The sequence below is a fragment of the Bufo bufo genome, chromosome 3 (assembly GCF_905171765.1).
Source record: "Bufo bufo chromosome 3, aBufBuf1.1, whole genome shotgun sequence".
Lineage (NCBI taxonomy): Eukaryota > Metazoa > Chordata > Amphibia > Anura > Bufonidae > Bufo > Bufo bufo.
The window spans coordinates 284,133,249-284,150,396 of NC_053391.1; the positions used below are offsets into that span (position 1 = coordinate 284,133,249).

General features: G+C 49.1%; 1 protein-coding gene across 1 annotated transcript in view; it reads left to right on the top strand.

Moving 5' to 3' along the window:
• Positions 1–17,148, top strand: part of TNNI1 (troponin I1, slow skeletal type) — a 320,788-nt gene that overhangs the window by 18,469 nt on the left and 285,171 nt on the right. Inside the window, exon 3 of the mRNA XM_040424164.1 lies at positions 11,663–11,666. Coding sequence (XP_040280098.1) covers positions 11,663–11,666 — 4 coding nt within the window. The remainder of the gene's footprint in view (positions 1–11,662; positions 11,667–17,148) is intronic.

Genomic DNA, 17,148 nt, shown 5'->3' on the forward strand with positions numbered 1-17,148 from the left:
AGTCAGTGAGCCGAAAAATTGGGAAAACTTTGAAAGTAAGGGCTATTTGACCATGAAGGAGAGTGATGGGGTGCTGTGCCAGATGACCTGGCCTCCACAGTCACCGGACCTGAACCCAATCGAGATGGTTTGGGGTGAGCTGGACCGCAGAGTGAAGGCAAAAGGGCCAACAAGTGCTAAGCATCTCTGGGAACTCCTTCAAGACTGTTGGAAGACCATTTCAGGGGACTACCTCTTGAAGCTCATCAAGAGAATGCCAAGAGTGTGCAAAGCAGTAATCAAAGCAAAAGGTGGCTACTTTGAAGAACCTAGAATATGACATATTTTCAGTTGTTTCACACTTGTTTGTTATGTATATAATTCCACATGTGTTAATTCATAGTTTTGATGCCTTCATAGTCATGAAAATAAAGAAAACTCTTTGAATGAGAAGGTGTGTCCAAACTTTTGGTCTGTACTGTACATCAGGTGTCCGGGAAGGTTTTAGACAGGGTCTCAGCTCTCTAGGACGTACCGTTACTGAGATTTTCCCAAAAAATTACCCACCCTTCCCAAATACAAGCCTGCAATTCTTTCTCTTCAAAGCCCAACTGCCATAAACACAGTTTTACTACAGGTTACCATAACAACCCAGCCATATTTCTTTACTGCTTAAAGGGGCGGTCACAGTGAAAGTCACAGTTAAAGGGGCGGTCACAGTGAAAGTCACAGTTAAAGGGGCGGTCACAGTGAAAGTCACAGTTAAAGGGGCGGTCACAGTGAAAGTCACAGTTAAAGGGGCGGTCACAGTGAAAGCCACAGTTAAATGGACGGTCACAGTGAAAGTCACAGTTAAAGGGGCGGCCACTGTGAAAGTCACAGTTAAAGGGACGGTCACTGTGAAAGTCACAGTTAAAGGGGCGGTCACTGTGAAAGTCACAGTTAAAGGGGCGGTCACTGTGAAAGTCACAGTTAAAGGGGCGGTCACTGTGAAAGTCACAGTTAAAGGGGCGGTCACTGTGAAAGTCACAGTTAAAAGGGCGGTCACTGTAAAAGTCACAGTTAAAGGGGTGGTCACTGTGAAAGTCACAGTTAAAGGGGCGGTCACTGTGAAAGTCACAGTTAAATGGACGGTCACAGTGAAAGTCACAGTTAAAGGGGCGGTCACTGTGAAAGTCACAGTTAAAGGGGTGGTCACTGTAAAAGTCACAGTTAAAGGGGCGGTCACTGGTAAAAGTCACAGTTTAAGGGGCGGTCACAGTGAAAGTCACAGTTAAAGGGGCGGTCACAGTAGCCAGGCTATGAGCTGAGCGCTGCCATTGGCCAGCGCTACAGCATAGGAGAAGAAGACGCCGGCAGGATCAAATGGGTGGAGCCTAACTCCTTACATACCGGAGGCTGTACCGGGCGAACGGAGCGGCGCCCGGGGATAACAGTAAGTGCAGGGGGATCCCTGGGCTCCGCTCTACACCTCTGTATAGTTAGTTTAGAGGCTTTCCTCTGGTGAAAGGTCCTATTTAAAGGAGCAGGCACTGTGGAGGTCACTGTTAAAGGGGCATTCACTAATAAAGGGACGGCCAATGCGGAAATCACTGTTAAAGGGGCAAGCACTGTGAAGGTCACTGTTAAAGGGACGGCCACTATGAAGGTCACTGTTAAATGGGTGATCAATGTTAAACGGGCGGGAACTGTGAAGGTCACTGTTAAAGGGGCGGGCACTGTGGAAGTCACTGTTAAAGGAGCGGGTGCAGCCACTATGAAGGTCACTGTTAAAGGGGTGGTCAATGTTAAAGGGGCTGGTACTGTGAAGGTCACTGTTAAAGGTGCAGCCACTATGAAGGTCACTGTTAAATGGGCGGGCATTGTAAAGGTCACTGTTAAAAGGGCAGGCACTGTGCAGGTCAATGTTAAATGGGTGGCCACTGTGGAGGTCAATGTTAAATGGGCGGCCACTGTGGAGGTCACTGTTAAAGGGGCGGCACTGTGGAGATCACTGTTAAAGAAGCAGGCACTGTGGAGGTCATTGCAAAAGGGGCGGGCACTGTAGAGGTCAATGTTATGGGGGAAACTATTGATATCTTTTTATTACACACTGAAACATGAAATGAAATAGTCTGGTTAGACGTTCTTTATGCGCGACCAAACGACTGTACCGATCTTAACCAAATTTGGCACACAGGTACATCAGGTGTCCAATAAGGTTTTAGACCGGGTCTCAGCTCTCTAGGACATACTGTTGCTGAGAGATTCCCAAAAAATTACCTGCATTAGCTAATACAAAACAACCCAGCCATTTTTCTTCACTGCTATAAGTCAGCTTTAGGCTAGGGCTACACGACGACATGCACAGCTCAACAGACAGTATCACACATGATAGGATTAGATGCACAGCTAAACAGACAGTATTACACATGATAGGATTAGATACACAGCTCAGCAGACAGTATCACACAGGATAGGATTAGATACACAGCTCAGCAGACAGTATCACACAGGATAAGATTAGATAAACAGCTCAGCAGACAGTATAACACAGGATAGGATTAGATACACAGCTCAGCAGACAGTATCACACAGGATAAGATTAGATAAACAGCTCAGCAGACAGTATCACACAGGATCAGATTAGATCCACAGCTCCGCAGACAGTATGACACATGATAGGATTAGATACACAGCTCAGCAGGCAGTATCACACAGGATAAGATTAGATACATAGCTCAGTAGACAGTATCACACAGAATAGGATTAGATACACAGCTCAACAGACAGTATCACACATGATAGGATTAGATACACAGCTCAGCAGACAGTATCACACAGGATAGGATTAGATACACAGCTCAGCAGACAATATCACACAACATAAGATTAGATACACAGCTCAGCAGACAGTATCACACAGGATAGGATTAGATACACAGCTCAGCAGACAGTATCACACAGGATAGGATTAGATACACGGCAGAGCAAGGATTTGATACACAGCTCAGCAGACAGTATCACACAGGATAGGAATGGATACACAGCTCAGCAAGGATTAGATACACAGCTCAGCAGACAGTATCAAACAGGATAGGATTAGATACACAGCTCAGCAGACAGTATCGCACAACATAAGATTAGATACACAGCTCATCAGACAGTATCACACAGGATAGGATTAGATACACAGCTCATCAGACAGTATCACACAGGATAGGATTAGATACACGGCAGAGCAAGGATTTGATACACAGCTCAGCAGACAGTATCACACAGGATAAGAATGGATACACAGCTCAGCAAGGATTAGATACACAGCTCAGCAGACAGTATCAAACAGGATAGGATTAGATACACAGCTCAGCAGACAGTATCGCACAACATAAGATTAGATACACAGCTCATCAGACAGTATCACACAGGATAGGATTAGATACACAGCTCATCAGACAGTATCACACAGGATAGGAATAGATACACAGCTCAGCAGACAGTATCACACAGGATAGGATTAGATACACGGCTGAACAAGGATTTGATACACAGCTCAGCAGACAGTATAAAACAGGATAGGATTAGATACACAGCTCAGCAGACAGTATCACACAGGATAGGATTAGATACACAGCTCAGCAGACAGTATCACACAACATAAGATTAAATACATAGCTCAGCAGACAGTATCACACAGGATAGGATTATATACACAACTCAGCAGACAGCATCACACAGGATAGGATTAGATACACAGCTCAGCAGACAGTATCACACAGGATAGGATTAGATACATAGCTCAGCAGACATTATCACACAGGATAAGATTAGATACACAGCTCAGCAGACAGTATCACACAGGATAGGATTAGATACACGGCTGAGCAAGGATTTGATACACAGCTCAACAGACAGTATCACACAGGATAGGAATAGATACACAGCTCAGGAAGGATTAGATACACAGCTCAGCAGACAGTATCACACAGGATAGGATTAGGGCTCTTTCACACTTGCGTTGTTCTGTTCCGGCATAGAGTTCCGTCGTCGGGGCTCTATGCCGGAAGAATCCTGATCAGGATTATCCCAATGCATTCTGAATGGAGTGAAATCCGTTCAGGATGCATCAGGATGTCTTCAGTTCCGGACCGGAATGTTTTTTGGCCGGAGAAAATACCACAGCATCCTGCACTTTTTGCTCCGGTCAAAAATCCTGAACACTTGCCGCAAGGCCGGATCCGGAATTAATGCCCATTGAAAGACATTAATCCGGATCCGGCCTTAAGCTAAACGTCATTTCGGCACATTACCGGATCCGACATTTAGCTTTTTCTGAATGGTTACCATGGCTGCAAGGACGCTAAAGTCCTGTTTGCCATGGTAAAGTGTAGTGGGGAGCGGGGGAGCAGTATACTTACCGTCCGTGCGGCTCCCGAGGCGCTTCAGAGTGACGTCAGGGCGCCCCACGCGCATGGATGACGTGATCGCATGGATCACGTCATCCATGCGCATGGGGCGCTCTGACGTCATTCTGGAGCGCCCCGGGAGCCGCACGGATGGTAAGTATACTGCTCCCCCGCTCCCCACTACTACTATGGCAACCAGGACTTTAATAGCATCCTGGCTGCCATAGTAACACTGAACGCATTTTGAAGAAGGATCAGTCTTCAAATGCTTTCAGTTCACTTGCGGTGTTACGGATCCGGCGGGCACTTCCGGCAAATTGAGTACACGACGGATCCGGACAACGCAAGTGTGAAAGAGGCCTTAGATGCACAGCTCAACTGACAGTATCACACAGGATAGAATTAGCTACACAGCTCAGCAGACAGTGGGGCGGGGTGCTGTAGAGGTCACTGTTATGGGGGAAACTGTCGATATCTTTTAACGACACACAGAAACTTTAAATGAAATAGATTAAATATACCCATGCAAAGCCGGGTCCTTCTGATAGTCTCTAAAATATATATAAAAATAAGTTTCTGTCTGTCTGTTTGTCTGTCTGGATGTACATTAGGTGTCCGGGAAGGTTTTAGACTGGGTTTCAGCTCCATTCCTGAGATATTCCCCCAAAAATTCCTGCATTAGCCAATAGAAGCCAGCAAGCCCGAACTGCCATTTACACGGTCACATGTCCCTTATTAGCCAATAGAAGTTCACAGGTCCTACTTCAGGTTGCCATAACAACTGATCACAGGTTTTAACAGTTCGCAGGTCCTTAAATTTTCAGTCATATGACTTATGACTAGAGTTGAGCGAACACCTAGATGTTCGGGGAGTTCGCCGAACTTTAAAAAAAGTTCGGGACCCGAACATGATCCGAACTTGGACCCGAACCCCATTAAAGTCAATGGGGACCCGAACTTCACTTTATTATTTTCCGTTATAACATGGTTATAACGGAAAATAATAGTATTAGCTTTTTCAGATCTGAGTTTTCACGATCGTGAAAACTCAGATCCGACAGTATATTCTAACACAGAGGTGTTCCCATGGTGATAGGGACGCTTTAAGTTAGAATATACTAAGAACTGTGTACATAACTGCCCCCTGCTGCCTGGCAGCACCCGATCTCTTACAGGGGGTTGTGATCCGCACAATTAACCCCTCAGGCTCCCTCCCCAGTATTAAAATCATTGGTGGCCAGTGCAGCCCCCCCTCCCTCCCCAGTATTAATATCATTGGTGTCTAGTGCGGCCTCCCCTCTCCCCCACCCCTAATTAAAATCATTGGTTAACAACCCCCTTCCCCCCCCCCCCCCCCAGAAGAGCGGCAGTTCCAATCGGAGTCCCAGTTTAATCGCTGGGGCTCCGATCGGTTACCATGGCAGCCAGGACGCTACTGCAGTCCTGGCTGCCATAGTTACTTAGCACTTTTAGCAGCATTATACTTACATGCACTGTCTGTGGCTGGCCGGGCGCTCCTCCTACTGGTAAGTGACAAGTCTGTGCTATAAGTAATGCGCCACACACACCTTCCACTTACCAGTAGGAGGAGCGCCGGCCGGCCACAGACAGCGCATGTAAGTATAATGCTGCTAAAAGTGCTAAGTAACCATGGCAGCCAGGACTGCAGTAGCGTCCTGGCTGCCATGGTAATCGATCGGAGCCCCAGCGATTAAACTGGGACTTCGATCTGAACTGCCGCTCCGCTGCCACCAATGATGAGGGGGGAGGGGGGGTGTTATCCAATGATTTTAATTAGGGGGGGGGGGAGGGGAGGCCGCACTGGACACCAATGATTTTAATAGGGGGTGGGGGGGCCGCACTAGCCACCAATGATTTTAATAGGGGGTGGGGGGGCCGCACTAGCCATCAATGATTTTAATAGGGAGGGGGGGGGCCGCACTGGCCACCAATGATTTTAATACTGGGGAGGGAGGGAGGGGGGCCGCACTGGCCACCAATGTTTTTAATAATGAGGAGGGAGGGGGGTCTGGCCCGGCACCTGAGGGGTTAATTGTGCGGATCACAGCCCCCTGTAAGAGATCAGGTGCTGCCAGGCAGCAGGGGGCCGTTATGTCCACAGTTCTCAGTATATTCTAACTTGAAGCGTCCCTATCACTATGTGAACGCCTCTGTGTTAGAATATACTGTCGGATCTGAGTTTTCACGATCTAACTCAAATCCGATGGTATATTCTAACATAGATGCGCTCCCATGGTGATGGGGAAGCTTCAAGTTAAAATATACCATCAGATTGGAGAAAACTCAGATCCGATGGTATATTAATATTACCCGAACACCAAACCCGAACCCAAACTTTTACTGAAATGTTCGGGTTCGGGTGCCGAACACCGTAAAGTTCGGTACGAACCCGAACTTTACAGTGCGGGTTCGCTCAACCCTACTTATGATGGCACAACTACACTGCTACATGCATGGGGGGCAGGGGCCACTATTAAACGGACAGGCGCTGTGGAGTTCACTGTTAAAGGGGCGGGCACTGTGGAGGTCACTGTAAAAGGGACAGGCACTGCGAAGGTCACTGTTAAAGGGGCGGGTACTGTGGAGGTCACTATTAAAGGGGCGGCCACTATGAAGGTCACTGTTAAAAGGATGGTCAATGTTAAAGGGGCGGACACTACGGAGGTCACTGTTAAGGGGCGTGCACTGTGGGTCACTGTTAAAGGGGTGGGCACTGTGGAGGTCACTGTTAAAGGAGCGGATACTGTGGAGGTCGCTGTTAAAGGGGCGGACACTGTAGAGGTCACTATTAAAGGGGCGGCCTCTATGATGGTCACTATTAAAGGGGTGGTCAATGTTAAAGGGACGGGCACTGTGGAGTCATTGTTAAAGGGGTGGCCATTGTGGAGATCAATGTTAAAGTGGCGGCCACTGTGGAGGTCACTGTTAAAGTGGCAGGCACTGTGGAGATCACTGTTAAAGGGGCGGGCACTGTGTAGGTCATTGTTAAAGGGGTGGGGTGGTGTAGAGGTCGCTGTTATGGGGAAAACTGTTGATATCTTTTTGAGACACATGGAAACATAAAATAAAATACATGAAATATACCCGTGCTAGTCTTTAATATTTATAAAATATATAAAACTGAGTTTGTCTGTATGTCTGTTCTTTACGCACGACCAAATGACTGGACCGATCTTCACTAAATTTTGCACACAGGTACATCATGTGTCCAGGAAGGTTTCAGCTCTCTATGATGTACCGTTCCTGAGATATTCCCAAAAAATTACCTGCATTAGCCAATTCAAGCCTGCAAGTCTTTCTCTTCATATCCCAACTTCCAGACACAGGGTCACATGTCCCTTATCAGCCAATAGAAGATTGCAGGCTCTTAGTCTCCACATACACACAGTTTTACTCCAGGTTTCCATAACAACCCAGCCATTTTTCATCACTGCTGTAGGTCAACTTTAGGCTAGGGCTACACGACGACATGTGTCATGTGACACATAGGGCGCAACTACACTGCGAAATTGATGTCACACTACAATTTTTATAGCAATAGGCTATGGTGTCGCACTGCGACATGTGACATGCTGCAACTGTGACACGACAGTCACAGAAAAATCCATCTTGGATGGATTTTTGCGACTGTCGTGTTGCAGTCGTAGCGTGTCGCATGAGGCAGTGCGACACCGTAGACTATCATTATAAAAATTGTTGCGCAATATTGGTGTGACAAAATGTCGTGTGACATCACGTCGTGTAGCCCTAGCCTTAAAGAGGCAGTGTGCTGTGGAGGTCACTGTTAAGGGGGCAGGGGCCACTATTAAAGGGGCAGCTTCTGTGGGGGTCACTGTTAAGTGGGCAGCGCCTACTATTAAAAGGGCAGCTGCTGTGGAGCTCACTGTTAAAGGGGCGGGCACTGTGGAGGTCACTGTTAAAAGGGCATTTACTGTGGATGTTACTGTTAAGGCGCAGGCCGCTGTGGAGATCACTGTAAAGGGACCGGCACTGCAGAGTTCACTGTTAAGGTGGCAGGGTACTGTTAGGTCACTGTTAAGGGAACGGTGTACTGTGGCAGTCACTGTTAACCCCTTAACGCAGAACACCGTGCATGCACAGCGGGATGATCGGGCGGGCACAGGAGCGGTGTGCGCCCGATCACTGCAGGGGTAGGCCGTCCCTAATACCCAGGCCCCTGCTGTATCCGCCAGCATCGCTGTTTACAGCGATGCGTCGGATTAACCCCTTCTATGCTGCGGTCCGCGCTGACCGCGACATAGAAGTGGTTTGAGGCAGGTGAAGCAGCGCATAGAGTCCCCGCGCTGCTGTGGCGGGGACCTGATGCGTGACAAGTAGAGATAGCCTTGCGGTTCGCCCGGCGGTCGTTTCGCGGTGAACTTTGCGTGTTGGCGATTCGCTGAACATGCAAACATATGGAGAAATTTGCACCCGCCATATTCTTTTACATTGTGAAAAACTTTGACCCATGACACATCCATCAGGTGGTACAGGACAGCCAATTGAGACATTTCAGCACATGGACATACCCCCTACCTTATAAATAAACCGGATTTGGCCGCCATTTTACATTCAGTGTTTTGCCAGTGTAGGGAGAGATTGCTGTGTGGAGCAGGGACAGGCTGTTAGGCACAACAAATGCTAGCTAATAGGGCCACAAAAGTCATTTTAAGGACTAGTATAGGTGTGCTATCTATAGGTGTGATACACAGAGGGGTGCGATATACTTATAATATACTTTTATAATGAGTCAAAAACACATAGATCAATATAGTGATCACCTGGAAGTCAGGGGCCTAGGGGCTAGCGGCTTACTAGGGCCATTTTTAAATAGGGTAAGGTTCCGGACGGGGTCGCTCTTATCAGGGCGGGTGGTCTGTGGTTAGGCTATCAGGGCCACAATAGCACCCCCCTGTAGGGCAATATCAGGGACAGTTCTTTGCCCACCCTGTCCTTCAATACCACATCATCATCTAGCCCAGGAATGGATGTTTTTTTGCTTTCCCTCCTGGATTCATCGATGTGCACTGGAGCCCCCCGGATTGTGGTAGGACATATGGTTTGTGATTTGGTGCCGCAGAGCACCTGATTTAGTGCCGCCGAGCACTTGTTATTGCCTACCACATCTATGCTTTTTGGTTAACTTAAATAATTTCATTTATTTTCATTTTGAGGGATATCTTTTCCATTCACACGTCCGCAAAATGGGTCCGCATCCGTTCAGCAATTTTGCGGAACGGATGCAAACCCATTCATTTTAAATGGGGCCGGAATGTGCTGTCCGCATCCGCGGATCCGCACTTCCGCATCTGTGCTTCCGTTTCCGCAAAAAAATAGAACATGTCCTTTTTTTTCCGCAATTGCAGACAAGATTAGGCCTTTTTTTATAAAGCTACGTCTACACGACGACATTTGTGGCGCAACATTTTGTTGGACTAATGTCACGCGACAATTTTTATAATGGCAGTCTATGGTGTCGCACAGCAACATGCAACATGCTGCGACTGCGACGCAACAGTAGCAGAAAATCCATTCGAGATGGATTTTTATGCGACTGTTGCGTCGCAGTCGCAACATGTTGCATGTTGCCGTGCGACACCATAGACTGCCATTATAAAAATTGTGGCGCGACATTAGTCCAACAAAATGTTGCGCTACAAATGTTGCAGTGTAGTTGTGTCCTATCTGTCGCGCGACAAATGTCGTCGTGTAGACGTAGCCTTATAGTGTCGGCGATGTGCGGTCCACAAATTGCAGAATGCACATTGCCGGTGTCCGTGTTTTGCGGATCCCCAAAACACTTACGGACGTGTGAATGGACCCTCTTAGTAAAATTATTAAAGGTTACGTTTTATCTTCATGCATATTCTAATGGATTGCCTTCCTTGCACAATGTTATAATATACTTTCTATGTTAGAAAGTATATTATAGTGCATTTGTATTGTGCGGCAGTTGTGTGAGGTTCTGCTGCGATACTGCAGGTATATAGAGGGACAAGCGTTATTGGAACAAATAATTTCTACTGGTGTGATATTCCAGTCGTCCCCCCAAAAAACAGATTGAAGCGGGGTGTTACATACCAATATACTTTCTTTATAATGCATTTGGGTACTGTATAGTGCATTTGCGCATGCGAGTACGCGAAAATTATATTGCATTGAAAACAAGAATGAATGGAGATCGCAAATTCGATTAATACATCTGGTATGTCACTGTCCATGTTGTGGGACTATTTGTGCACTTCTAGTAATTATTTCTTGGCTGCAAATATGAGCTGAAGGTTTTTCAGGTTCGCCTGCCATTAAAATAAATGGGACCCGGCGCGAACTTGCGGTTTGCAAACATTTGATCGCGTTCGCGAACCGATCCGGCAGATGTTCGTCCATCACTAGTGACAAGGCAGCAAGATGCCGTGCAGAGGCTGCCCAATCCCCTGCACGCATCTGGACCTGCATTCTACGTGTGCCGAGGAGATCCAGCCTCAGGCTGGGTCTCCTAGGCAACCTGTTTGTGTACTACTCACTGTAGTACACGAACAGGCAATGCATTACAATACAGATGTATTGTAAGTAGAGTTGAGCGAACACCTGGATGTTCGGGTTCGAGAAGTTCGGCCGAACTTCCCGGAAATGTTCGGGTTCGGGATCCGAACCCGATCCGAACTTCGTCCCGAACCCGAACCCGATCCGAACTTCGTCCCGAACCCGAACCCCATTGAAGTCAATGGGGACCCGAACTTTTCGGCACTAAAAAGGCTGTAAAACAGCCCAGGAAAGAGCTAGAGGGCTGCAAAAGGCAGCAACATGTAGGTAAATCCCCTGCAAACAAATGTGGATAGGGAAATGAATTTAAAAAAAAATTTAAAAAAAAAAAATGACCCAATATCAATTGGACAGAGGTCCCATAGCAGAGAATCTGGTTTCACGTCAGCAGAGAATCAGTCTCTTCATGCCATAGCAAAGAATCTGGCTTCATGTCAGCACAGAATCAGTCTCTTCATGCCATAGCAGAGAATCTGGCTTCATGTCAGCACAGAATCTGTCTTCATGTCATAGCAGAGAATCAGGCTTCACGTCACCCACCACTGGAACAGGCCACTGTCACACATTTAGGCCCCGGCACCCAGACAGAGGAGAGCGGTCCCGTAACAGAGAATCTGGCCTTATGTCAGCGCAGAATCTGTCTTCATGTCATAGCAGAGAATCAAGCTTCACGTCACCCACCACTGGAACAGGCCACTGTCACACATTTAGGCCCAGGCACCCAGTCAGAGGAGAGAGGTCCCGTAACAGAGAATCTGGCTTGATGTCAGCACAGAATCTGTCTTCATGTCATAGCAGAGAATCAGGCTTCATGTCACCCACCACTGGAACAGGCCACTGTCACACATTTAGGCCCAGGCACCCAGGCAGAGGAGAGAGGTCCCGTAACAGAGAATCTGGCCTTATGTCAGCGCAGAATCAGTCTTCATGTCATAGCAGAGAATCAGGCTTCACGTCACCCACCACTGGAACAGGCCACTGTCACACATTTAGGCCCAGGCACCCAGGCAGAGGAGAGAGGTCCCGTAACAGAGAATCTGGCCTGATGTCAGCACAGAATCTGTCTTCATGTCATAGCAGAGAATCAGGCTTCACGTCACCCACCACTGGAACAGGCCACTGTCACACATTTAGGCCCAGGCACCCAGTCAGAGGAGAGAGGTCCCGTAACAGAGAATCTGGCCTTATGTCAACACAGAATCTGTCTTTATGTCATAGCAGAGAATCAGGCTTCACGTCACCCACCACTGGAACAGGCCACTGTCACACATTTAGGCCCAGGCACCCAGGCAGAGGAGAGAGGTCCCGTAACAGAGAATCTGGCCTTATGTCAGCGCAGAATCTGTCTTCATGTCATAGCAGAGAATCAGGCTTCACGTCACCCACCACTGGAACAGGCCACTGTCACACATTTAGGCCCAGGTACCCAGGCAGAGGAGAGAGGTCCCGTAACAGAGAATCTGGCCTTATGTCAGCGCAGAATCTGTCTTCATGTCATAGCAGAGAATCAGGCTTCACGTCACCCACCACTGGAACAGGCCACTGTCACACATTTAGGCCCCGGCACCCAGACAGAGGAGAGCGGTCCCGAAACAGAGAATCTGGCCTTATGTCAGCGCAGAATCTGTATTCATGTCATAGCAGAGAATCAGGCTTCACGTCACCCACCACTGGAACAGGCCACTGTCACACATTTAGGCCCAGGTACCCAGGCAGAGGAGAGAGGTCCCGTAACAGAGAATCTGGCCTGATGTCAGCGCAGAATCTGTCTTCAGGTCATAGCAGAGAATCAGGCTTCACGTCACCCACCACTGGAACAGGCCACTGTCACACATTTAGGCACAGGCACCCAGGCAGAGGAGAGAGGTCCCGTAACAGAGAATCTGGCCTGATGTCAGCACAGAATCTGTCTTCATGTCATAGCAGAGAATCAGGCTTCATGTCACCCACCACTGGAACAGGCCACTGTCACATATTTAGGCCCAGGCACCCAGGCAGAGGAGAGAGGTCGCGTAACAGAGAATCTGGCTTCATGTCAGCACAGAATAAGTCTTCATGTCATAGCAGAGAATCAGGCTTCACGTCACCCACCACTGGAACAGGCCACTGTCACACATTAAGGCCCCGGCACCCAGACAGAGGAGAGGTTCATTCAATTTTGGGTTGCCCCGCAATATAATGGTAAAATGAAATTAAAAATAGTATTGAATGAGGAAGTGCCCTGGAGTAGAATAATATATTGTTAAGGGGAGGTAGTTAATATCTAATCTGCACAAGGGATGGACAGGTCCTGTGGGATCCATGCCTGGTTCATTTTTATGAACGTCAGCTTGTCCACATTGGCTGTAGACAGGCGGCTGCGTTTGTCTGTAATGACGCCCCCTGCCGTGCTGAATACACGTTCAGACAAAACGCTGGCCGCCGGGCAGGCCAGCACCTCCAAGGCATAAAAGGCTAGCTCTGGCCACGTGGACAATTTGGAGACCCAGAAGTTGAATGGGGCCGAACCATCAGTCAGTACGTGGAGGGGTGTGCACAGGTACTGTTCCACCATGTTAGTGAAATGTTGCCTCCTGCTAACACGTTCCGTATCAGGTGGTGGTGCACTTAGCTGTGGCGTGGTGACAAAACTTTTCCACATCTCTGCCATGCTAACCCTGCCCTCAGAGGAGCTGGCGTGACACAGCTGCGTTGGCGACCTCTTGCTCCTCCTCTGCCTTCGCCTTGGGCTTCCACTTGTTCCCCTGTGACATTTGGGAATGCTCTCAGTAGCGCGTCTACCAACGTGCGTTTGTACTCGCGCATCTTACTATCACACTCCAGTGTAGGAAGCAAGGTGGGCACATTGTCTTTGTACCGGGGATCCAGCAAGGTGGCAACCCAGTAGTCCGCACACGTTAAAATGTGGGCAACTCTGCTGTCGTTGCGCAGGCACTGCAGCATGTAGTCGCTCATGTGTGCCAGGCTGCCCAGAGGTAAGGACAAGCTGTCCTCTGTGGGAGGCGTATCGTCATCGTCCTGTGTTTCCCCCCAGCCACGCACCAGTGATGGGCCCGAGCTGCTTTGGGTGCCACCCCGCTGTGAACATGCTTCATCCTCATCCTCCTCCACCTCCTCCTCATCCTCGTCCTCCTCGTCCTCCAGTAGTGGGCCCTGTCTGGCCACATTTGTACCTGGCCTCTGGTGTTGCAAAAAACCTCCCTCTGAGTCACTTTGAAGAGACTGGCCTGAAAGTGCTAAAAATGACCCCTCTTCCTCCTCTTCCTCCTGGGTCACCTCCTCTTCCATCATCGCCCTAAGTGTTTTCTCAAGGAGACATAGAAGTGGTATTGTAACGCTGATAACGGCGTCATCGCCACTGGCCATGTTGGTGGAGTACTCGAAACAGCGCAACAGGGCACACAGGTCTCGCATGGAGGCCCAATCATTGGTGGTGAAGTGTGTCTGATCTGCAGTGCGACTGACCCGTGCGTGCTGCAGCTGAAACTCCACTATGGCCTGCTGCTGCTCGCACAGTCTGTCCAGCATATGCAAGGTGGAGTTCCACCTGGTGGGTACGTCGCATATGAGGCGGTGAGCGGGAAGGCCGAAGTTACGCTGTAGCGCAGACAGGCGAGCAGCGGCAGGGTGTGAACGCCGGAAGCGCGAACAGACGGCCCGCACTTTATGCAGCAGCTCTGACATGTCGGGGTAGTTGCGAATGAACTTCTGCACCACCAAATTCAGCACATGCGCCAGGCAAGGGATGTGCGTCAAACCGGCTAGTCCCAGAGCTGCAACGAGATTTCGCCCATTATCGCACACCACCAGGCCGGGCTTGAGGCTCACCGGCAGCAACCACTCATCGGTCTGTTGTTCTATACCCCGCCACAACTCCTGTGCGGTGTGGGGCCTGTCCCCCAAACATATGAGTTTCAGAATGGCCTGCTGACGTTTACCCCGGGCTGTGCTGAAGTTGGTGGTGAAGGTGTGTGGCTGACTGGATGAGCAGGTGGAAGAAGAGGAGGAGGAAGGAGACAGGAGGCAAAGAATGTTGCCCTGCGATCCTTGGCGGCTGAAGGACGTGCGCCAAACAGCTCTCCGCCTGGGGCCCAGCCGCCACTACATTTACCCAGTGTGCAGTTAGGGAGATATAGCGTCCCTGGCCGTGCTTACTGGTCCACGTATCTGTGGTTAGGTGGACCTTGCCACAGATGGCGTTGCGCAGTGCACACTTGATTTTATCGGACACTTGGTTGTGCAGGGAAGGCACGGCTCTCTTGGAGAAGTAGTGGCGGCTGGGAACAACATACTGTGGGACAGCAAGTGACATGAGCTGTTTGAAGCTGTGTGTGTCCACCAGCCTAAATGACAGCATTTCATAGGCCAGTAGTTTAGAAATGCTGGCATTCAGGGCCAGGGATCGAGGGTGGCTAGGTGGGAATTTACGCTTTCTCTCAAATGTTTGTGAGATGGAGAGCTGAACGCTGCCGTGTGACATGGTTGAGATGCTTGGTGACGCAGGTGGTGGTGTTGGTGGTACATCCCATGTTTGCTGGGCGGCAGGTGCCAACGTTCCTCCAGAGGCAGAGGAAGAGGCCGAGGCGGCAGCAGCAGCAGCAGAAGAGGCCGAGGCAGCAGCAGAAGAGGCCGAGGCGGCAGCAGCAGAAGGGGCAGCAGGGGGAGCCTGAGTGACTTCCTTGTTTTTAAGGTGTTTACTCCACTGCAGTTCATGCTTTGCATGCAGGTGCCTGGTCATGCAGGTTGTGCTAAGGTTCAGAACGTTAATGCCTCGCTTCAGGCTCTGATGGCACAGCGTGCAAACCACTCGGGTCTTGTCGTCAGCACATTGTTTGAAGAAGTGCCATGCCAGGGAACTCCTTGAAGCTGCCTTTGGGGTGCTCGGTCCCAGATGGCGGCGGTCAGTAGCAGGCGAAGTCTCTTGGCGCGCGGGTGTTCTGATTTTGCCCACTGCTCCCTCTTTTGCTACGCTGTTGGCTCGGTCTCACCACTGCCTCTTCCTCCGAACTGTGAAAGTCAGTGGCACGACCTTCATTCCATGTGGGGTCTAGGACCTCATCGTCCCCTGCATCGTCTTCCACCCAGTCTTGACCCCTGACCTCCTGTTCAGTCTGCACACTGCAGAAAGACGCAGCAGTTGGCACCTGTGTTTCGTCATCATCAGAGACGTGCTGAGGTGGTATTCCCATGTCCTCATCATCAGGAAAAATAAGTGGTTGTGCGTTAGTGCATTCTATCTCTTCCACCCCTGGGGAAGGGCTAGGTGGATGCCCTTGGGAAACCCTGGCAGCAGAGTCTTCAAACAGCATAAGAGACTGCTGCATAACTTGAGGCTCAGACAGTTTCCCTGATATGCATGGGGGTGATGTGACAGACCGATGGGCTTGGTTTTCATGCGCCATCTGTGTGCTTTCTGCAAAAGACTGGGTGGGAGATAATGTGAACGTGCTGGATCCACTGTCGGCCACCCAATTGACTAATGCCTGCACCTGCTCAGGCCTTACCATCCTTAGAACGGCATTGGGCCCCACCAAATATCGCTGTAAATTCTGCTGGCTACTGGGACCTGAGGTAGTTGGTTCACTAGGACGTGTGGCTGTGGCAGAACGGCCACGTCCTCTCCCAGCACCAGAGGGTACACTAACACCACCACGACCATGTCCACGTCCGCGTCCCTTATTAGATGTTTTCCTCATTGTTCCCGTTCACAACAATTTTGAGAATGGCAAATTTGGGAATGCTTTTTCAACCCAGAACAAAAAGTCTGCTTTTACGGTCACTACAAATAACTTGACCAGCTAAAACTGTGCAGATTTGGTTGAATAGAGATGTGAGACCTGTTTTTTTTTGCGCTGTGCGACAGTTATAGGTTTAATCACAGAATGACACTTCTATCAGCACGCTAGCGTGTGTCTTAGCTTTTTCTGAATCACACTATCAATACCTTCAATGTAAGATTTTCTTTTTGGGATAGATTTCAAGTAGGCCTCAAATACCACAAACTAGTAATTTTGAGAATGGCAAATTTGGGAATGCTTTTTCAACCCAGAACAAAAAGTCTGCTTTTACGGTCACTACAAATAACTTGACCAGCTAAAACTGTGCAGATTTGGTTGAATAGAGATGTGAGACCTGTTTTTTTTTTGCGCTGTGTGACAGTTATAGGTTTAATCACAGAATGACACTTCTATCAGCACGCTAGCGTGTGTCTTAGGTTTTT